This window comes from Dipteris shenzhenensis, chromosome 6 (genome assembly GCF_047967505.1).
Source record: "Dipteris shenzhenensis isolate YYH24624 ecotype China chromosome 6, Dip_SZ_1.0, whole genome shotgun sequence".
Lineage (NCBI taxonomy): Eukaryota > Viridiplantae > Streptophyta > Polypodiopsida > Gleicheniales > Dipteridaceae > Dipteris > Dipteris shenzhenensis.
Genome location: NC_141601.1, coordinates 50,997,850 through 51,022,314, shown reverse-complemented (window position 1 = coordinate 51,022,314; position 24,465 = coordinate 50,997,850). Strand labels below are relative to the sequence as shown.

The 24,465-nt window shown below is 44.9% G+C and overlaps 1 protein-coding gene across 2 annotated transcripts in view; it reads right to left on the bottom strand.

Moving 5' to 3' along the window:
* Positions 1–24,465, bottom strand: part of SAR1 (SUPPRESSOR OF AUXIN RESISTANCE1) — a 171,878-nt gene that overhangs the window by 76,119 nt on the left and 71,294 nt on the right. For both annotated transcript variants that reach the window (XM_087375403.1, XM_087375404.1), the window contains exons 12-14: positions 23,665–24,245; positions 23,150–23,312; positions 7,618–7,868 (exon numbers count right to left, since the gene is read on the bottom strand). In XM_087375403.1, the coding sequence (XP_087231529.1) occupies positions 7,618–7,868; positions 23,150–23,312; positions 23,665–24,245 (995 nt within the window). The remainder of the gene's footprint in view (positions 1–7,617; positions 7,869–23,149; positions 23,313–23,664; positions 24,246–24,465) is intronic.

The window sequence follows — 24,465 nt, the reverse complement described above, 5'->3', positions numbered from 1 at the left end:
TGAAGTTTCTAAGGGCTTTCTTGTTCGCCTTCAAGGGGATTGACCCTGTTTTGAAAGGGGGGAGAGAGAGAGAGAGAGAGAGAGAGAGAGAGAGATTTTATTAGAGTCTTCGGAACACCGATGGGTCTTTGAGATTAAAAGAAAACCTGATACAAATCACAGTAAGCGTGGAGCTACTAAAACGAGCATCATCACTTATGCTGAATCCTAAGTGTGATCATACATAATCAAATACATTTGAGTGTGACAATGAAAAGAAAAAAGACTGAAGCGGAGTAGAATCCTCCATATGTCATGTCGCCTTGGCTGGTGCATAGCCGATGATGAGACATTGGCGTTCGTCAAGGGGTGCCGTGCGTCTCGATCTCTTAGAGGAGGCTCGACGCAAGACCAGAGCCACCGTGACTCCTGTGGGACGTATCCTGGGTCTAAACAATGACAGGAGGTCCCCCAGAGTGATCTGTGTGTCCCCTTGATGTCTCGTGTGTCGTGCTGCGATCGTCGAGTCGAGGTCTCTGTCATGTCTGCGGCTAGAGACTGGACGATTAATGTCACTCGGTGGGAAGAACTCTGTGATCTTGCTCTGAGAGGGGTCTGATGGTGTGGCCAAGCCCCATCGCCTGAGTAAGTACTCTCTGTGTCGGACCCCCTCGTGAATGAAGGCCGCGAGGCATCTCTAATCTGGGTAGGCAAGAAATCTGGAAAGGAGCCCGGAGCCCTCTCTGAAGAGACAGTGGTAGCGACCTCGGATCTCGTAGTACATTGGGCACCTGAAAATAAAATGCTCCTCCGACTCAACCTCCTGACAGTCGCACAATATGCATATGCGATGCATCCCTAGGGATACCCTCTGCTCTGCCGCTCTCTATGCGGAGGCGGTGTGATGATACCTGAAACTGTCCGATGGAGATCCGTAGTGAGTGAGGCATATGAAGCTCAGTGTACCCCGGTGGTGTGATGAATCCCTCCTCCGAATACGAAGACAATAATCTCTATAGAAACTCAGCTTCATTGGAAGCTCCCTCGGCTCCAACCAGGTCCTAAAGGTGTGTAGCTGCAGGAGATCCTCTCGAATGACCTGGTTGGTGTGTGGCCCGATGGGATGGTGGGTGGGAGTACTGGGGGGGCATCTAAACTGTACTGAGAAGGAGGTATCCTATCGATGTGAAACCCTAGTCTCACAAAGCATTTGTGAGTCCGTGCATACCAGCATCGCTTGTCTCCCTCTACTGCCAACCTCATGGAGGAATCGAGAGCCAACCATGGCAACCTCTGTCTCCCTGATGTGCAGTCCCCATGTAGATATGTGATGGTATGAAAGGATGCATCTAGCTTAAGTGGAAAAGCACCAAACTCGGCCTGAATGATGTGATGTGGTACAGATGGTTTCACCCCGATCATCCGTGAGAGCATGAGGATCTACAGGTGCTCCACCCGTGTCCACTCCATCTGACATGTCAGGTCCCCAACAAGGGCTGCCATACATACCGGTTGGCCGGACAAAGGAGTCGAAGAGAAGAGCCTTGGTCCGAGGGTCCTGGAAGTGGAAGTGGAAGCACTGTCTCTCTAGCCAAGCCAGTGAGGCGTATCCCCTACTCAGTCTGGCCTGCATCGCTGGTCTCATCGTGAAGATCGGGCCGGAGAAGATGACCCCAAGTAAGTGTATGAGGATATGATCTCAACTGGTGACCCACCAAAAGTGAACTGCTTGCGTTGCATGTTTGCTCGAGAGGTGTTAAAGATCATGACCTTGGTTTTGCCGGGATAGACAAAAAGCCGGCAGTGCATCTAGGTGTTGCTAGAGCCCCTCGGGTGTGGACGACAAGAGTGCCACGTCATCTACATAAAGAAGAATCCTGATGATGATCCCGGCAAGTGAGCAACTGGTCCCTCCGGAAGCCCCCATGAAAGTCTCAAGCTCATCGATGTAGAGGCCAAACAGGGTTGGTGATAAGGGACAACCCTGTTTGATCCCTATGGTACTCAAGATCTCATCTGTCCAACCTGCGCCTGTCCGAACTCGGCCTAAGACTCTCATAAAGTGCCATGACTGCCCAGATGATCTCCTGATCAAATCCTGGTGTCTGTAGGCGTGTGATGAGACGAGCTCGAGGTACTGTGTCAAAGGCTTTGCGGAAATCCACAAAGCAGTAATATACCCTCTCCTTCTGTGATCTGGCCTCCTCAATGACACTCCTGAGTGTGAGTATGTGATCCATATGTTGGAAAGGTCACCTCCCCATCTGTAAGCCCCCATATGAGGAGAGCGTGGGGGAGGGAGACCTAGGCCAAGATGTGCCCAAGAGAAAAAGAGAGGGGGCTGCCACATGGGCAGCACCTCACATCAAAGAGACCAGCATGGCTCCAACGGACGGAACTTGTGGAAGGAGCAGATGGCGGGTACAGCAAGTCCTGGATCTAATCTGGCAGGAGTTCAGTCAGGGGCAGCAGACATGGCACGGGATTGCACAGACAAAGGCGCCTATGTGGAGGGCATCTGTGTGCAGATGGACAGCCTGCGATAGAGCCCACAGGTGGCGCAACCATGGAAGGGAGCAGCAGCACCTGGGTCGGCCATTGGCTGAGGCTGGTGGGTCTGGTTGGAGCCAGCAAATCAGGCCTGGAGATGGGCTGGCCAGGGGGGCTGAATCCCTGGAACAAAGGCTGAAAAAGGGCCTAGAAAAGACCCTTATATAGGGCCCTGGTTGGGCTGGTAGGGGCAGCCAACCAGGTCGGTTTTTAGGGCAGACAAAAGTCGGCCAGGAGGGGTCTGCCAGTCGGTTTTTGCAGCAGGCCTTGGGGCCTATAAAAGGGGAGGGCCTAGGCCTCACAATTCATTCAACAGCTCAGCCATCAGAGGAGCAGCATGAGCAGTTACACTCTCACCCTCAGGCCTACATCTAGGAGGCAGAGGAGACTAGGAGTTGCTGCAGATAGAGTTCTTCTAGGGCTGGACCTTGGCTGTCTTCTAGGGCAGTAAGGTGTTTGAATCTGGACGGAAAGTCTACTTACGCTCGAGGTGGAGCATGCAGGCTCGAGTTTAGAGATAGCCAGCAAATAGGAGAAGTACCTTGTGGTAAGATCAGAGGACCATACCATTGGTGGGACTCTGGATCTCTCTCTTTTGTATTGTGTCCATAGTTTTGGACGGAAATATATTATTTTGGTGGTTTCTCTATTTGGCTGGTTCATTGTCTATTGATGAGTCTGCACATCTATTTTATGCACATAAGTTAAGAAGTTTGTGATTCCACATCCCACACCACACTGTGTGAGCTCCTGGGTCATTACTATTAGTCTTCCGCTGTGCGTACCCTCTGTTGGGTATTTTCTAACACCATAGTCCCATGGTCTGGCCTGAAACCAGCCTGACCCTTTGCTCTGAGCCCTCTCATCTCTGCGAACAGGCTAACTGACGCATCCAATCCTGCTGCATAGATCTTGGACATCACATGTCCATTTATGATAGTCCTATAGTTACTCGGGTCCATGGGATCCCCTGTCTTGTGGATGGGGGTGATGGTGTTGAGTGTCCAAGTGCGGGGGAAGCCAAGGCAAACAGTGTCATTGAATAGCTTTGCTAGGATTGGGGCTAACGTGTCGATCCCATATGCGATAAACTCAGTGCATAGCCCCTCATGATCGTTAGCTTGGCCATTGTGCAATTTCAATGTCGCGTCCTTGACTCCCTCTTTGGTGAACAATGTGCAAGTGGTGGGGCGAGGTGTGTGTATGAGATCTGGAGTATGCTGGTGTGGGACATCAAAAAGATGGTGTGTATACGCGTGCCAAACTCTCGTGTCGGTGAGTGGTGATGGAGACCTACGCTCAAGGAATCTCTGCCAAAAATCCTTAGAGTTGCTGTTGTACAAGATGTTCAGCAGCTCCTCCTCATTTCGACGAAGAAATGCCTGCTTCTTCCGACGTACGAGACGTTGGTACTTGCGTACCGTGTTTGTTGTGTTCGGGAGGTAACATCTGGTTTCAAGTCGGAGTTGTCGGCGATAAGCGTTGCACTCCGCATTGTACCAGTTGTTGCAAGGTACAGAACCAAGAGGTGGTGGTCTAGGACCGTGTGGTGTGGGAGATTTGGAGGGCAGCCTCGTGGAGTGTGCGACTAATCAGGGCAGCACGGTCCTCTATGAGTGGTATGTGGTCGATGTAGATTAGGAGTCTGTTTAGGCGTCCAGAGTAGGTAGGGGAGAGGCTGTGATCAAAGTGTATGTTGTGGTAGGTGTCGTGCTTCCTATGTGGTGTGTGTGGTGTGGCTAAGCGTGGGGTGGCGATAGTGAAGAATAGGTATGTGTGATCAGCTCCTGGAGGGAGTGGTGCTATGGTAAAGTCGGTGATACATGAGGTGAAGGTAGGGGATCCCATGATATAATCTACTACACTAGTGCCCCCCCCCCCCCCCCCCCCCGTGTGGAAAACAAGTAAAACCACCTGAGGAGGACCATAGGTCAAGCCCGTTGTAGATGATGAGATCATGCATCCTACCCAGATTAAGGAGCGCGTGTCCATATGATGTAACATGCCCGTGTCGCTCCGATGAGATCTTGGTCATACCTGCTCCGTCTAGGTCCATGTTTGGTAGCATGATAGAGTTGTCTTGGAAGTCCAGGAGTGGTGCCTGGCGTGTGTGTAGGCCATCTCTTGGTGGTTCTAGTGATGCCCTATAGGCCATGGTATGTGCCTTGTAGGCATAAGTATAGGCACTTATAGTGTTAGTGCCTTTTAGGCCACATAGGACACTTAGTCCTATGTGACACCTAGGACACTTAGTCCTAGGTACAAGCACTTTGTATGCTTCATTATTCTATCTATCCTAGTTGACGTGATGGCTAAGACTCAGGCGACTCTTTGCTACTTGCACTCTCTCTTTCAGTCGATCCTATAGTGGTATCAGAGCTAGGCTCAACTTGTCTTCTTGCCCTCGGACTCCCTGTTGTACCTATCCGTACTGGGTTTCGTACTTGCGTCGTCGTATAGATCCGTACTTGCCATTGCACTTGCGTAGTACAATTCTCGTATGTGTGCCACCGTATGTTGGACTCCGTACGCAGTACTTGTTACGTACCTGCACCGTACTTGTTCGTTTCGTACCAGAGCCACCGTACTTGCATCGTCGTACAGATCAGTACATGCATCGTCGTATTGTCCAACTGACCGTCGTACTACACTACGTAGATCTTCTGTAACTTTTTCGTACATGCACGTGGGAGCCTCCATACAACTGCCATACTCCAGGGTTTTGTACAACGTACACTGTATTTCTTCTGTACAACCGTACACCGTACATCGTACGGTTGACTTGATCCGCACAGTCACTATACATTGTATTTGACCTGCTCGTACAGCTAGTACTTATTTCGAGATCTCCATATAGGTTTTGCACGTACAAGGTCATAGTCAGGACATTGGTATTTCTTGGGGCTTCCACTTCTTTTCACCTTCTTTGGTTGCAATTTCTTGCAAGAACATTGGGACTTTGGAGTTTGGTCTGCAATCTCTTGTTTGTTTGTAGTACATTGGGTCAGATTGCAGGACATTGAGTCACTTTTGCAGGACATTGAGTCACTTGTGCAGGACATTGAGTCAGATTATCATACATTGGGTCACATTTGCCAAAATTTCAGCAAATTTTGGGGCTTTTCTGCATTTGTCCTCTTTTTGGCCTATTTGCCCTCATTAAATTTGGGGCTTTTGCCAGATTTGTTGTTTTTGCAGTGAACATTGCCTGCCACAGTCACTTTTGGGTCAGATCTGCATTTGCCCTTTGATTTGGGTTGAAAATTTGCAGATATTTGCTGTCATTTTTGGACAGCCCGCTCTTTGCAGTGATAGTGTTGAGGTTTTTGGGTTTTCAGGTCTCTTTCAGGGTATCACATTTGCTATGGCTGGGAATAATCAAGATCTATTTGGTGTTCTTCGTGAAGATGATAAGTTGGATGGCACTAACTATCCGATGTGGTCTTATCTCAGGAAACATATTCTTGTTGCAAAGCATATGTGGAATATTGTTTCTGGGGTTGATCTGAGGCCAGCCAATGCTACAGTGGTTGCCTCTACTGCTGGTCCCTCTGCAGGGGGTACTCCTCTTGATGCCTCATCCTCTAGCACTCCTGCTGCTGCTCTTCCAACTCAAGAACAGTCAAGATGGGATGCAAGAGATGCAAATGCACATTCATGTATTGCTTTATCATGCAAGAGAATCATTATTCCACACATCCGGTCTTGCAGGACAACAAAGGATGCTTGGGATAAATTGGCTTCTCTCTATCAAATTCACAATGAAGCTTGTGTTGCATATTTGAGAAGGCAATTACAGGAAGTCAGTATGAATGAAGGTGACTCTATGGATGCATACCTAACAAAGGTCAAGGACCTCATGGAACAATTTGCCAACATTGATGAGGTGGTGCCAAATTCATAGCTTGTCAGTACCACATTGAATGGACTGCCAGATACATATCAAGGGTTTGCTACAACCCTTCGCCCTTCGATTAGTGGCGCTGGGTAATCCAGACCACTATTCTTTTGATCAGCTAGCTACTTTGCTTTTGCAGGAAGAGCAAAGTCGAGCTAATAGACAAGCCATTATTCCTGATCATGCATTTTCTTCACAGCAGACATGAAGAGGCAAGGCTTCCAAGCCTAAATTTGCGCATAGCAGTTGTAATTCCTCCTATGCATCTAAAAATACAGCAGATAAGTCAAAGAAGAAAAGATGGAACTATTGTCACAAGCCTGGACATGACATTTCGGAATGCAGGAAGCGCATTGCTTCGGAGAAAAAGAAAGCAGGATTGACAGTTAATGCCTCGCATGCTATTGAATATCATGAACCAGCAGATGCTTCACATGCACATGCTCTTCAAGATGATTGCGCATGTGGCAGTGTAAGGGACACTCAGGGATCAGATTGGCACAGGATATGTAGATGGTGGTACCACAAGATCTATTGGCCTTTCTCTCCCTCCCAGCACGACAGGTTGGAGCTACAGTGATCCAGACGGCGACGCATAGGAAGACACACCTAGCATCTAGGAGCGAGCACTGACCGATGTTTGTAATTTTGTTTCATCACCTCAGTAACCATAGAATTGAGTTGGGCAGGTTCACTTACCCTAGAGCAATTTGTTGTCGTTTTTTCTTGTCCAGCAATATCTGGAACTCCCTGGACCTTGTATTTTGTACTCATCTTTCTTCCAGTCCCATAGATCCTTACAGGTCTCCCGCAGACTATAATAAAGCACTTCATTTCTCTCTCACACATATACATACACCTCTACACAAAGCACTTCATTTCTCTCTCACACATATACATACACCTCTACACACTGAAGCCTCGGTTCTACCCATAATATAGCTCGACCGAGCTAGATAGCGTGGCTTGACAAACATGGGTATGCATCAGCCAGCAGATGGTTCCATTCACATGGCATGTCTATTGACCAACTGGAGGTCCACATTTATCGAACATAGGTATCCCCAAAACAACCAGGTGAAATAAACATCTCAATTAATAGATCAAACTCGTGCAAAAAAAACATTTTATTAGCTTTCGACATCATTGACAATATATTTCTGCTAGCATCCACCAGTAGCTGGTATTACCTCCACAGCACTGTACTGTCCATAATGTAGGAGACTTGTACACAGTGTAACAGAGCGGCTAGACAGCAATGGCTGCTGATCAGCACTATCACCCCAGATGATCCAGGAAGTGAAAGCCTTTGTAGAGAATAAAAGTGCATCAGAGGCAATCATCCCTTTGGTCTTCGCAGAAATCTTGGGAAATGCAGACATCAGAACCTCCGCTATAGTTACTTCTCGAGTCCCAAGCTGTTTGTCAACAGAAGCATTATCTGTTGCATATCAAAAGCATTTTTCAAGAACGTCAATCACACATAAACTATTAAATTGGTAGATAAGAAACATAAAGATCATCAAGTCTTCCAATACTATATCAAAATATTTAATGTTAAACATTCATGTCATGACTTCCAACATGTGTCCACTTTTTTGGCAAATTATTAATTCATTTAATTTTTATACATTTTATCAAGCTAGATTAAAATTTCATTTAAAGATACATATGCAATGTTTCCTCGGTGCTCAGACAGGTACTAGTTGTTTGGGTCTAGCATTAGAGGGTGGATCTCTATGAAGAGGTTATCTTGCTATTGCCCTCTCTTGGATTCCTATTTGCATCCAACAGAACCCTAAGCTTCAGTAACGGATAGCAGTTCATTTCTACAACTACCATCATATTATTTCAGGGGGTTTTCTGAGTAGCTCTATCAGTCGTATCCCCCCTAATTATAAAGCTATTCTCTGTTTTGGAACAGCAAAATAGATGTTGCAAACATGTTGAAGTTACAGTCATTAACCTATGCCACAGTAGGTCTATATTTGCAAGCATTTTCCATTGGGACGGGAGAGCTCATGAAAGACAAAGCCGAGTAGGCTTGTTGTGGACCTAAGACACCTAACTACCACACCTATTGAGTCTCAAACCCTTGCAATATCTCAAGTATATACCTAGATGAATCCAGGAACATTCCCAAACTCATCCTTTAAAAACACAACATAGTGCAGTTTCAATCTCATGATAGTCACTCACAAGGTTGAAAACCATAAACTCCATCATGCATAGCAGGGACTAGCTACTATGACATCCCCACTGACGTCATCAGCGCCCAACAGTGGGTGTAGACCATAGTATAAAAATATGCTCTCACATATACAAATCCACACACCCACACATACTTGAGCATCCATTTATACAAAGTCTTCGTACTGAGTTTCTGTCAGCACTCCGGAGGTGAAGGGCAGACTCAGTCTTGATGAAGGCTAGCACTAAAGGAGAAGGCTAATCAAAAGGTAGTCCAAAATCTCTTCATTCAAGCTACAACTACTTGTGAAGTCTAAACATTTTCATTTTAGTCTCTCCCCAACGAGCATCTAAATCTAAATCTAGCTGATAGGGCAACGCACCATTTAAGATAGAAAGAATTATCACAATACCAGCAGGCCGCAACTTGGACGAAAACTTCACAAGGTAAAATTTGCATGTCCGCTAATACGGCAGAAGCATATACCTAGATGAATCCAAGAACATTCCCAAACTCATCCTCTAAAAACACAACATAGTGCAGTTTCAATCTCATGATAGTCACTCACAAGGTTGAAAACCATAAACTCCATCATGCATAGCAGGGACTAGCTACTATGACATCCCCACTGACATCATCAGCGCCCAACAGTGAGTGTAGACCATAGTATAAAAATATGCTCTCACACATACAAATCCACACACCCACACATACTTGAGCATCCATTTATACAAAGTCTTCGTACTGAGTTTCTGTCGCCACTCCGCAGGTGAAGGGCAAACTCAGCCATGATGAAGGCTAGCACTAAAGGAGAAGGCTAATCAAAAGGTAGTCCAAAATCTCTTCATTCAAGCTACAACTGCTTGTGAAGTCTAAACATTTTCATTTTAGTCTCTCCCCAACGAGCATCTAAATCTAAATCTAGCTGATAGGGCAACGCACCATTTAAGATAGAAAGAATTATCACAATACCAGCAGGCCGCAACTTGGACGAAAACTTCACAAGGTGAAATTTGCATGTCTGCCAATACGGCAGAAGCATATACCTAGATGAATCCAAGAACATAGCATATACCTTGCAATATCTCAAGTAGTTTGGTAACATAGCCTGTAGGTACTCTATATAACTGGAGTTGTGTTTTGCACTCCTTGGGAGCTACCATGTGCCCTCCCTAAGCGGATGTATTACCTGGTTTCTTGCTGTCCTACAGACTTGTCGGTATCCCATGGACACTACTCGACTAGGGCTCCACATGGACAAACTACCTCCTTTCCAGTACAGCATGGATGCTCCTTTCTCTCCCCTCCTATCACACGAGGTCAACCAGGTTATCCGTAGGATCTACTACAACTACACACATTCCGGACTTGGTTCGGCCCGAGTGATCTTCCAGTGAAGTTGGGCTTCTACAAAGATCACTTCTTACATATCACAGCAGAGGGTTTCGTTGATCCACCAAGATACACGTAGATTCACCTACCCCACTCGCTGAGGATCTCTCTTGGGCAATTCCAGATCTCTTCTCATAGACTTCGTATTGAGAGCGACAGAGCAAAGCGGTTACCCAGGGAGAGGCACATATGCACACTATGTGACATGCAAGAGGTTGAGACAAAGGAGCATTTCATATTCAGATGTCCTATTTACTACGAGATCCGAGGGCGTTTCTACTACCTCTACAGAGATAGTTATAGGATTTTGGCCCGTTTCCTCTCCTATCCAAACCAGCAATGTTTGGCTGGTTTCACTCATGAGGTGCTCAGACACTGAGATAGGATACTCCGAGCACGGAGATAGGAAACTTCTCTCTCGACTGATACCTCTCAAAGCTCTATCATGGAGTTCAACCAGATCACATAGACCCCCATGAGGTGAGACCTCAACGTGACCGTGCCCAACAGCTCAGACAGAGGGTTGACTCACAGATCATACTTGGGGACATCCCCTCTTTGTTTAGGGTCGGAGCCCGACCAACGGGGATCACAGTGGCCTTGGTTAGACGCAGAGCTACGACCAGCAGAAGTACCAGGACTGCACCCTTGGGGGAGCGACAGCGCTCTATTGCTGACCTCATGCCTCCACTTCCACAACCTCATCCATCCTAATGTCCTGTTGATGATGATGATGATGATGTCGACAATGATGCTGAGATTGATTGATTGATATATACAGTCGAGATATAACTATGTTGTACTTAGGATTTAGTACTACCATTTTGCTTTTTTGCATTCTGCATTGGTGTGGATTTGCTCGTTTAGAAGCTCCACTACCACAGCTCATTGTATCAGGTTTTTCACAGTCTCATAGACCCATCGGTCTTCCGAAGACTTTAATAAACTTTCTTTCTTTCTTCTTTCTTTCTTTGGTCTTGTATCCTTCATACAATAGGATATTCTTCGACCCCTTCCATACTCTGGCTTGCCTTAATCCGGTCCCACCAACCATTCACCTCTTGCTCGCCTAATTGGATACAGGTCACTGTAGGAATAGGGAGAGAGCAAAGTGTGAGAGCAAGAGCAGGAGCAGGAGCAGGAGAGAGACAGAGAGCTGAAAACGATAGTTGCAATTAGATGAGTGTGTTACAACTCAATAGAGTGATAGGTTTTATCTAAGTGACAAAACCTTATCCTTCACTAACCATAGTTAGTGAACTAACTGTGCTTAGGGGGAAAAACCTCTAAGTGAGGGAAAAGTGCCCCTAACCTACTTATTACATTACATTGGTCACTGCTAAATTATAACAATAATTCTAACACCCCCCTGCAGTGCCAGTGTCATGTATAAGGAAATGATCAATCACCAAAAGGAGATAAGTTCAGGGCACTGCGAAATGCCTCAAACTTTTCACATGGAAGTGCTTTGGTGAAAATGTCTACAACATTGTCATGTGTTGACACATAGATCATACTGATCTCTCCTGCATGCAACTTCTCTCTGACGTAGTGATAGTGAACCTCAATGTGCTTCATGCGACCATGAAACACAGGATTCTTTGCCACTGCAATAGCACTCTGACTATCAGTGAGAATTGAAGAAGGACCCTCCAATGAAAGATGAAGATCAGCAAATAAACGACGCAACCAAACACATTCAACTGTCGCTGTGAAAGCTGCCCTGTACTCAACTTCACATGAAGAGGTAACCACTGTAGATTGTTTCTTGCTCAACCAAGAAATACAAGCTTTGCCCAAAAAGAAACAATTGCCACTTGTGGACTGCCTAGTGTCATAGTCTCCAGCCCAATCTGAGTCACTGTAGGCATGCATCTGCAAGTCACCCCCCCTGGGAAACATCAAGCCAAAAGACTTGGTACCTTGCAAATAACGGAAGATGCGTTTTACAGCCTGCCAATGCATAGTCTTTGGGCTGTGCATATATCTGCTCATCTGAGAAACTGCAAACTGAATATCAGGTCGTGTATTGCAAAGATAAATGAGGCATCCAACAGCCTGACTGTAGAGTGTGACATCATATGATTCACCTGCTTCATGCATTGTAAGCTTCAGCCCCGGCTCCATGGGAGTAGCTATGGGCTTACAATCCTGCATGTTGAATCTGTCCAAGAGTTTTTGCACATACTTGGATTGAGACATACCGATGCCACTTTTCTCTTGAGTGAACTGGATCCCCAAATAAAAGTGTAGCAGCCCCAAATCTGACATGTCAAAAGTGGTCTGCAATTCATCTTTAAAATCTGCAATATTATCTTCATTTGACCCTGTGAGCAGTAAGTCATCTACATAAAGAATGATGACTAAAATATCCCCCCCATCCTTCTTGATGTAGAGGGTGCTCTCAGTTGGACTGTTGTGCAGCCCCTTGCTGGTCAGAAAGGCATGAATTTTGGCATACCATGCATGTGGGGCTTGTTTCAGCCCATACAAAGCTTTATTCAGCTTGCATACTTGAAGTGCATTTCCTGAAATTTCAAAGCCTGGAGGTTGTTTGACATAAACCTCTTCCAACAAGTCTCCATTAAGGAAGGCTGTTTTTATGTCCAACTGATGAACATTCCATTGAAAATTTGCAGCCATTGCTATAACTGACCGGATGGTTCTCATTCTGGATGTAGGAGCAAAAGTTTCCTCATAGTCTATGCCCTTTTTCTGAGCATATCCTCTTGCAACCAGCCTTGCCTTGTACCGATCAATGGTGCCATCTGGCTTTCTTTTAACTTTGAAAACCCACCGTGTACCTATGGCATGTTTACCTGGTGGCAAATCGACAACTTCCCATGTATGATTTTTCTGAATGGACTGCAACTCATCGTGCATGGCATTCATCCAATGCACATTATCATGTGCCTCTTCAAATGTCTCAGGTTCCTCCTCATCAAGAAGAGTACCTACATAAGCTGATTCAACTGAAAGAGCACCTCCCCCATGCCTTACTGCACTCCGAGTTCTGCCAGGTAATGGAGCATCAATTTTACTCTCCCTGAGAGTTTGTAACAGCCAATTTGGGACTGTTTTTGCTGCATGTATATCTGCAATTTCTTGCTGAACAACCTCTTCCACGGCTTGTGGAGGTGGTAAGACATCCTGTGGCTGAATCAGAGCATGTGGAGGTATCTGAAAATTCTGATTTGCATCAGATATATCAGCAGGGGAACCCAAGGCAATGGGTAGTAACCCCTCAAAGACATCATCAGAAGAAGAAGGCAAATCAAATTCAGCTGAGTGTGAGCAGAATTTTCTGAAAATATAACATCTCTACTGACAATAATCTTGCGTGTGATAGGATTGTAGAGACGGTAGCCCTTGCTCTCTGCACTGTACCCAACAAAAATGCATTTGATTGCCTTATCAGACAACTTATGCCGAAACTCAACGAGCACATGAGCATATGCAAGGCATCCAAAGACACGGAAATGATCCACAGAAGGCTTTCTCCCTTGCCAAACGTCATAGGGAGTCTTGGTCTTCAAAGCTTTTGTGGGTGCCCGATTCAAAACATAATTGGCACACATGAGACCTTCAAGCCAAAATTTGTGAGGCAATTTTTTGCTTTTTAGCATACATCTATCCATCTCCATAAGAGTACGATTTTTCCTCTACGCTTTGCCATTTTACTGAGGAGTTAGCCTCACTGTAAGCTGATGTACAATGCCCTTGTCTTTCAAAAAAGCATCAAAATCTGCAGACAAGTACTCCCCTCCTCTATCCGTGCGTAATGTCTGTATCTTGAGTCCAGATTCATTCTCAACCATGGCTACAAAGTGTTTGAAAACCATAAACACTTCTGATTTGCGTTTCAGCCCATAAACCCAAGTGTAGTTAGAGTAGTCATCTATAAAAGTGACAAAGTAAAGATGACCACCCAATGATGGAGTCCTCATGGGACCACAGACATCACTATGGATAAGCTGTAATTTTCGAACAGCTTTTACTGATCCATCCTTCTTAAAAGGAGATCTGTGCATTTTACCAAGAATGCATCCTTCAAAGGCATGTGGAGGAGGTGTTTCAAGAGGAGGCAATGCATCAACCATGGCATGTTTTTGAAGCGTCATCAAGCTGCCATAATGCATGTGTCCATATTTGGCATGCCATAACTCCGCATTCTGCATAGCAACAGTAGGAGTAGAAACTGCAAGAGCATGTGCTGGTCTTTTCTCATACATGTCAAGCTGAAAAAGACCACGTAACAAAGTGCCAGACAATCTCAAGGCATAGTCATGCTCTCTGTCACGGACTGCACACTTATCATCTTCAAAAATGACCTGAAATCCACCTCTGTTAAGAGTGGACACTGAAAGTAGATTTTTTGTGATACCAGGCACATACAAGACATCAGAAATTCTGAATGTTGAGCCATCAATGGCTGTAAGTTCAACTTCTCCTGTACCACGAACTGAATAGGAGGAGTTGTTGGCACATGTGACCTTTTTACCAACGGATGGTGGATGCAGAGATGTGAAAAGACACTTCCTAGAAGTGATATGTTTTGAGGCACCGCTGTCAAAATACCATGTATTTTGTGTCTCATTGACACTGAAAGCTGATGCATCCTTGGAAGAATCATAACTGCATGTCAGAAAAGCATAAGAGTCATCATTACAAGTGGCTGTACTATCCAGAGCAGCCAACTGAGAGTCTTAAATGCAAGAAAAGAAGGCATAGTCGTGCTCCACAAAGTTGGCTGTAGCTTGCTCATTGTCAGATGCATGAGGAGCTGAATCTGAAACAGCCATACCGGAGCTGTTTTTCTTTTCTTTCGCAAGCCTTTTCTTGCATTCTCCAATGTAGTGACCTGGCTTTTTGCAGTAATGGCATATTCCCTTCTTCTTGGGCTTACCTACATCACCCTTAGCCTTTTGAGAAGGCTGTCCTGAACCTCTAGAAGGCTGATTTGCTGAAGTCTTTGCCTGTCCCTTTACTTTAGGCTTGAATTTTAAAAGCATGGCATGTTCACCTGCTCGTGAAGCCATGTTTTTCCTGGTCTACTCTTCCTGCAGCAGAAGTCCTATCGACTCGTGAAAATTGAGAGGATTTGCACCCCCCCTCAATGACAAATTCAGCGAGGTATGGAAACTGAGATAAGACTCAGGAAGAGAATTCAGAGTAGTGGTAATCATCTCTGAATCAGGAATGATCTCATCAATATTCAGCAACTGCTCTCGTAAATCCTGTAGCTTTGTGAGGTGCACTAACATGGAGTCACCCTCTTCCATATGTGTATGAGACAATCCTCTTTTCAAAAAAGACACCCTGGCATCATTCCGAGCTGCATACATGCTCTCCAAAATATCCCATGCTACCTTTGAGGTCTTACACGACCGGATATGCGGAATGATGAATCTTTTCACTGAAAGAGAAATACACGACAAAGCTAAAGCATCACGTGAATCCCATCTCTTCTGCTCTGGAGTTGTGGTACAACTGCACCAATAACTTGTGCTGCAGCTGTACCCTGTGCACGACCTCTGCCTCCTCCTTGTTGGAGAGGGGTATTAGGTGCCACATTTGCTGGCCGGAACTCATCCCCATTTACATAGTCCCACAAATTACGAGAAATCAGAATATTGTGTACCATAAAACTCCAGAGGGAGTAGTTGGTACCATCCAACTTATCCTCTTGTGAGAGACCACTGAAACCGAAATCATTCTGATTTTGCTGGGCCATGTCTGAGAAAGAAAATACAGCAAATGCAAATCTGAATTCCCTTGTTGGGAATGGAGTGCACAAATCCCAAAAAAACACAACCAAAAACTGGCTAAAAATGCAACTCAAATCTCTATAATGTCTCTATCAGAAATCTGCCAGAGCATCCAATCTCTCCCAAAACCAGCCAAAAGTGCTTCAAAACACTCACAGAAAGGCAGTGTGAACTGAAACCTGCAAAATTGCTCTCCCAACACAAAAGCCCCAATTTGTGGCTTGACATTGCAACCAGAAAGGGGCAAATGGTCTGGAAGCCCCAAATGTTGCACAAATTGCTCTCTATCTGCAAAAGCCCAATTTGTCTGCCAAAGCTCCAAATGTGCTCCCAAAAATACAGCCAAACAATGGTTGTATGCACAAGAGCCTGACAAAAACCTTTCCAATATCCTTCTGCAAAGAAAATCCTGCAAAAATGCAACTTTCCAAGCCCACCTTCAAACTGTACGGACTAACAGTACGGAACTGACAGTCCGGTTGAATGCAGTTGTACGGAACTGTACAGCTCAGCCTATATAGTCAAAATCTGTACACTTGTACGGATCTGTACATCGAGCTGTACGGCACTTTGTACGGACGATACGGGAGCTGTACGACTGGCGGTGACGAACTGTACGGATTGTACGGACGGCGCTGTCAACGAGCTGGTACGGGCGTACGGAACTGTACGACGAACCGTACAGTCTGGCGACGGGCTATACGGCTGACGACGAGCTGTACGGATAGGATGGCGAACTGTGTACGGAAGGGGTTGTACGGCATTCTGTACGGGCAGCCTGGTACGGACGTACGGAACAGCCTAGAATGGCTGTACGAAGTGATGCGAAATGGTACGAAAGCTGCACTGGTTGGGGTTGTACAGCGACGATGCACGAGAAGCTTGGGCAAGGAGCTGGGAGCACGTCCGGGAAGGAACACTGCTCTGATACCAAATGTGGTAATAGGAAGACAGCAAAGTGTGAGAGCAGGAGCAGGAGAGAGAGAGAGCTGAAAACGATAGTTGCAATTAGATGAGTGTGTTACAACTGAATAGAGTGATAGGTTTTGTCTAAGTGACAAAACCTTATCCTTCACTAATCGCATTTGAAATCCATAAACACTTTTGATTTTGCCTTAAGACCATAGACCCAAGTGTAATTGGTGAAGTCATGTATGAATGTAACATAATAGAGATAACCACCAAAAGCAGGCATCACTGTGTATGAGCTGTAATTTACGTGTAGCTCTCACTGCACCATGCTTCTTAAAAGGAAATCTATGCATCTTGCCAAGAATGCAACCCTCACATGCATGAGGAGGAGGTGACTCCAAAGGCGGCAATGCATCAACCATAGCATGCTTCTGAAGTGTCATTAAGCTGCCATAGCTCATGTGCCCATACCTGGCATGCCATAACTCCGCATTCTGCATCGCAATAGTAGGAGTGCTCAATGAAAGTGCAAGATCGGATCTTTTCTCATATATGTCAAGCTGAAAAAGGCCCCGCTACAAAGTGCCTGACAACATCAAAGCATAGTCATTCTCTTTGTCTCTGACTGCACACTTAGCATCATCGAATATAAACTGAAATCCTCCTCTTCTTTATACCTGGCACATAGAGAACATCTGAAATTCTGAAATCTGTGCCATCATTGGATGCGAGGATGATGTCCCCCACTCCACACACTGAATAAGAAGAATTATTTGCACAAGTCAACTTCTTTTTAGTAGGTGGAGGATGCAGAGATGCAAAAAGACTATTGTTACAAGTGATGTGCTTGGAAGCACCACTATCAAAATACCAAGTATTCAGTGTCTCATTGACACTGAGAGAGCATGCATCCTTTGAAGGATCATAACTGCAAGTCAAAAAAGCATATGGATCATCATCAATAGTGGCTGTAGTATTTAAACTACCCACCACTGAAGAATCTGAAATGCAAGACAAAAAAGGCATAGTGCTCTTCCAGAAAGTTGGCTGTAACATCTCCCCCATCATGTGCATAAGGAGCTGATGCATCTAACAGCCATACCTGAATCCCTTTTCTTTTCTTTAGATATGCGCTTCTTGCATTCACCAATATAATGACCTGGCTTCTTGCAGTAGTGACAAATGCCCTTCTTTTTAGGCTTGTCTGCATCACCCGTAGCCTTATAAGAGGGCTGTCCTGAATCAGCTTTATGCTGATGTGCGGGCTGTTTGGCATGTTGCTTTTGCTGCCCTTTTCCTTTGGGCTTAAACTTAGAAAGCATGGCATGCTCGCCAGCCCGTGTTGCCATATTTCTTCTGGTCTGCTCTTCCTACAACAGAATTCCTACCAACTCGTGAAAAGGGAGAGGATTGCTGCCCTCCCTCAATGACAAATTCAAGGAGGTGTGGAAACCAAGATAAGGCTCAAGAAGAAAATTCAGAGTGGTGGTAATCATTTCTGAATCCGGAATAGCTTCATCAATATTCAGCAACTGCTCCCTCAAATCCTGAAGCTTTGTGAGGTGAGCATTCATGGAATCTCTACTATCTCCCAAGCTACCTTTGAGGTCTTGCACGACCGAATATGTGAGGAATAATGAACCTCTTGACCAAAAGAGAAATCACTAATAGAGCTTGTGCATCCCTAGAATCCCATCTTTTCTGCTCTGCTATGGGAGCCACTGGAGCAGTAGCTGCTCCAATTACTTGTGCTGCATTTTGACCTCTACCCCTACCTCCAGCTGTAGGAGTGACAGGTGTAGCCACAAAATCTGGCCTTGCCTCATCTCCATTGACATAATCCCAAAGATGTCTGCCAACCAAGATGTTGCGAATCATAAAACTCCACAAGGAGTAGTTGGTACCATCCAACTTATCCTCCTGTGTGAGGACTCCAAACACCTTCTTGACCCAAACCCCCGGCTTCTCTCCACTAGATCTTGGAGACTTTGGCTCTACAGGGGAGTTTCCATTAGGTATTTGCAGTGGGACCCTGGAGAGTGGGAGTGGATTGACGCAGGGCATCGAGAGAAGAGCATCCCCTTCTTTCACTACACAGTCAGTAATGCCAGGAGATTCCAACTCAGTAATAGAGGTTGGAGACCTTCTAGAGTTACCTCATTGGGAGGCATTTGATATCACTGCAGATTTGCAAAGGTGCTTCTGGAGGAGACTCTGAAAATCCCACAAGAATAGAAAAATCACTCTTTTCTTTTGGCTTTCTATCCATGGTAGGATTGCAATGAACCTTTAGAGATCCAGATTCGGAGCCGACCCTACTTGCCCTCGTTGCCTCTCTGCTTTGGAGACGATTCAACATTGCTTATGGGATTGTGGACAGGCGAGGATGATTTGAATGGAGGATAGCCAAGATTTTCAATCACTTTGTGCACTTCCCATTCTTTATGACATGGGGCTCAGTGGCTTGGCTTTCTCTTACTGGGCCTCGGGTCTTTTCTGAGAGACATGACTCTTCTCGGGCCATTTCAATTCAACATCATCAGGTTGAGTTATGTTCTTTGGATGTGGTACCACACCTTCCTTTTGCAGCTGTACATGCCTCTGTGGATACCTCTTGGGAGATACTGGTGAGCATAGCAGCCTGGCATATCTAGAGAGCCAGATGCACAGAGGCATTGAAGGGAACTCGGGTTCATCCCTCGCACACATTGGCTAGTATCTGGACATACATATCTGGACATACACCATACATACTTTGATGGCCGTATGGACGAGCATGCAGGGGGAGTCCCGTGTCGCCTCAGCTAGGAGGGCTTCTTTCTTCAGGGAATGGAAGGATTCTCCTTTCTTCTCTGAGACTCTTACAGGGTTGAGGTGGCACTTTCAGCCTCAACCTTGGTTGTTTTCCACCTCATTTTGAGGAAGTTTATTTATCCTCATGGTTACATGATGTATTCCGCTTTGAGCTTGCCCTCGCAGGTTTTTTCTCTTACTTAATAGACGTCTCTTTCTTGAAAAAAAAAAAACACCTCATTGGGGTTGTTCTCAGCCATTTTTGCCAAATAAACTCAAAAAACACAGCAAACGGAACAAGTAGAATCCCTTCCTGGGATGTAAAATGCACAGCCAGAGTCTACCAAAGAAAATCTACCCACAGTGACAAAAACTGTCACAGTCTATCAAAGGCTTGAAATGCACCGCAATGCCCTGCAAATGCCCAAAAATATGAAAAATGAATCTGCAAAAAGTGGCAAAAGTCTGCAAATTGACTCACACTTAGTCCAAAACTGCTTGCAAACCTCCAAAATGGTCTTTCAACTGCCAAATTGCATCAGAATGCCAAAAGCCCCAAATTTCTGCAAGAAATTGCACCTGAAAAGGGCAAATGAACTAAAAACCCCAAATTTGTGCAATTCTCTGCAACAAATGCAAAAGCCCCAAATTTGTTCCCAAAATGCAGGCCAAACAATGGCTCTCTGCACCAATGCCTGACAAAAAAACTCCTTCCGATGTCCACCTGCAATGAAAGCTCTACTAACAACCACCTTTCTAGAGTACCCTGTAAAGGCACCCTGATCTGAACAGTTGCAACAGTCCATACAGTACGGACTGTATGGCTGTACGGACAGAGTGCGGAATGGCGGTATACGGAATGGCGTACAGAACCACACGTGTGGTACAGTACAGTACAGAGCTCTGACGAGTACGACGACTGTACGGAATGCAATACGGGCAGTACAACGCTGATGCAGCAGGAGTACGGTCCGCACGTGCGATGCTGATGTGCAGCTGTACGGATGTACGGCTGAGCAAAGTGGTACGGATGGTGGCGGCAAACAGTAAAGACGGCCATACTATTGTACGGACTGGTAGCATGCAGTACAGCGGCGCTGGTGCAGTACGAAACTGTATGGATAAATGGTGCGGGAGCTGCGGTACGAACTTGGCGCGGTACGGACGGGCCTACATTATTGGCAAATGTACGAACGGGCTGGCCGAACTTGAAGATGGAGCTTGCAGGCTGGAGGCAAAAGGTCAGGCAGGAAGGACCTGCTCTGATACCAAATGTGAGCAAAATGAAAGCAATGAGCAAGAGTGAGCAAACGTAAGTGTTATAAATAGTAGAGTGAAATGAAGTGTGTCCAAAGGAGTGAGGGGTTTTGTCTAAGTGACAAAACCATATCCTATCCACTAACCATAGTTAGGAATTGGACTGTGGTTAGGGGGGAAAAACCTCAATGAGGAAAAAGTGCCCCGAACCTACTTATTACAATACATTGGCCACTGCCTAGAATATGATAATAATTCTAACAAATTCCATAACGCTAGCCGCATTATGTCCATGGATGGACATAATAATGTGCCCCCTCAATTAAAAATCGCAGCTATGTGCCACGGCCCACATCATCAACCCAATGGACAGCTTGGACCTGTCCTGGACAGCCGGACGCTGTCCTCAACATGCAGCCCCTCCCATCATGGTGATGGATGGATGCTGAATGATGCATCTATATCTCGTCTTATCCTATGCTATTGCACTCATGACTGTCCTAATATAAGGGCCTTATTGGTGAGCAAGAGGGAGGGGAGGAGTGTACAGCATATGGAGCCTGTTTTGGTGCCTTACATCAGCAATAGTATGCTGTACGTGTCGGTACATGTACTGTCAGGCTATGTACCTGGTTTCTACATCAATACATATTCTTTGGCTGCACATTTGAGAAAGTCACATTCCCAAAGCATCATTTACAAGCTCTCCTATAAAGTGCATGCTTGCATAAAATTAAAATTGAATATAAGGTTCAAGAATTTCTTACATCGAAGAAGAGATTGGTGAAATCTTCCTCTCTCTTGCTTTGTAAGCTAAAGAAGAAACCAATCATGACAACAAGAGAAAGCTGAAGGTGCCATAAAGCCATGATCAAAGCAATAGGCTCAACTACTCGGCCTTTGATTACAAGCTCAATACAAAGTTAGAACCAATCTTGCACTTATTCATTGTGTGCTTATTGAAACTATTTGTTAGCAGAGTGTGGAATTTCTCATGAAATTTAAAAAATGAAAACCCATCAGGTCAAGGATTACATACCCCTTGACCCCACACTCAAAAGTGTAAGCTGTTAGTCCACATTGTACATAGAACTATGAGAAAACAAATCCTGAAACACACTGGCTGAAATCTTACCACCCCTAGACTTAGTACACCAAGCCACACCCTGTCAAAATCTAGACCATCCAGAGCTAGTTACTCCATAAAAGGACATGCATTCCATATCAAATGAGCTCAAGGATGGCAATAGCAATCAGATTAGATTTGAGGCTAGACTTCCATTAAGCAATGGCATCCAAGTCTTGCCTGCTAGGCAAGATCCTCCCTAAGGTAAGACCAAACAAAGCCCAAACACCTTCATATAGCGCCAAATTTCATAACCCTAGGACACCAAGTGTTCTAGGACAACTTTTACTATATGAAATACGACATCTACGACGTTAAACCTAACTTGGGTTTATGGCTAGCCAGAGTTTTATAATATGCTTTTAAGTTGAACTAGCTAAATTGTAAATTTCATTCAAAAATATCATACTAAAGATGTTTTACAATCTTTTCTAATCGAAATTCAAGAACACCCGATCTTGAGCTAGCATGTCTCCCTAACAATAAAAAAAGTAAGGCACTTAGGTCTGCAAGCTACACTAGGTATGATTTGTTCATGGAAAGAAAAGTTAGGTTCTGCCAACACGAGCTGCAAAAGCATATACCTAGATGAATCCAGGAACATTCCCAAACTCATTCTCTAAAAACACAACATAGTGCAGTTTCAATCTCGTGACAGTCACTCATAAGGTTGAAAACCATAAACTCCATCACGCATAGCAAGGACTAGCTACTATGACATCCCCACTAAAGTCATCAGCGCCCAACATTGGGTGTAGACCATAGTATAAAAATCTGCTCTCACACATACAAATCCACACACCCACACATACTTGAGCATCCATTTATACAAAGTCTTCATACTGAGTTTCTGTTGGCACTCCGGAGGTGAAGGGCAGACTCAGGCATGACGAAGGCTAGCACTAAAGCAGAAGGCTAATCAAAAAGTAGTCCAAAATCTCTTCATTCGAGCTCCAACTGCTTGTGAAGTCTAAACGATTTCATTTTAGTCTCTCCCAACTCCATTTTGTGAAAGGACACATGCATTAACCTTGGTATTGTAAAACTTTCAAGTCATATGTAAGATCTAGAATTGTACAACAATGACAAATCTCGCAACTAAATAGATATGGTTGTGATGATATGTAAACATACTTTGTGCATCTCGGAAAACCTATTTCACTTCAATTCCTAGTCAACCATTAACATACAGGTCACTCTAATTCTACGTATAACCACACAACTCTAATTCGCACTACTTCTTTAATTCGCCACATAAGGACGGCCTTTGAGGTCTAATATACCTATTTGCAATGATGATAGGTGTAGACTGAAGTCCTCAGGCGGTGCCAACTCTGCAAACGTGACAGTAAGCCAATGCACAAGGAGACTAATCAAGAGTGTTTCTCGCACTTGCAAAAGAATCTGCTGTTGTATCCTTGAGACTTCTTTCGAGCTAATGCCCACCTAGCATCATTCCCAATCACAGGCATCATGTGTTATGTATGACAGGAGCAGTAGAAGCATTGTATCAGCTCAATGAAAATACTAGTCTGGGAAATAAGAGAAAGGAGGAGGGATACTTTGTATAATTGAGAATTGGATTATTTTAGAGCCAAAAATAAAAGAAGAGTTGTAACTCTTTTGAAAACTTAAGTGTAGAGAGCATCCACAACATCACTGTTTGCTTAAATGTCCTCGCCTAGTTATATTATGTGAACAAAAAAACAGCCCTGTTTCACAGGAAATGCTTGCGCCAAAACATTTACTTTCAAAAGTACAATAAAAAATTGTGCAGGAAGAAATTCAATATCCTAACCTGCCCCCTGACACTGACTATGTAGCCGAGCAGAAGAATAAGACCTCGAGCAGCCTCAAAATGTGTCCAAGAAACCTGAGACATTGCTTTCAAAACCAACCTTTTACTCATGATTCCGTATTCCAGCCCTTCAAAAGGTGGGCTAGATATCGAAACCCTCATATCTTGCTGGAGTGAATTTGCATACTTCTCAACTATATCCAAGGCTGTACCCCAACTCCCTGCAGAATCTTGCAGATGCTGCAAGTAGAGAAGTATTTGCAATTCAAATAGCCTTTGTTGCCGACGATATTCAAGCTTCTTCTTCCTAGCAGTGTCAACCCCCAAGTGAGAAGTTCCACCGGCAAAAACAGATTGATCATATCCCACATTCAACAGATTCAAGAAAATTGCAGAGATGTGTGACACTGAAACATGTTTCCTCGCCAATAAAGCTTGGCTAAAAGCTGAAAGTGGCATCCTTCCCAACTGTTTGGAGAGTGTTGCTGTGCACTTAAGAAGTATACCCAGGACATCTGGTTCATTGCCATTTCCTTCCAGATCAGATTTGGGTGTAGCCGAAACAGGTTTGGTCCCTCCATCTGCAAGGACAAAAGGTTGATCGAAAAACAATGTCATGCAAAAAGTTTTGCATGTCAGTTCACATTTCATCAATAACACTTCAGCTACTATAGGAAAGCAGACAATGCTAGCAACAACCCCCCCCCCCGCCCCCCCCAAAAAAAAGTACACAACAAAGCGAACCACCCCAAAAAAAGGAACTTAAAAACTTAAAAACTTAAACAAAAAACAACTTAAAAT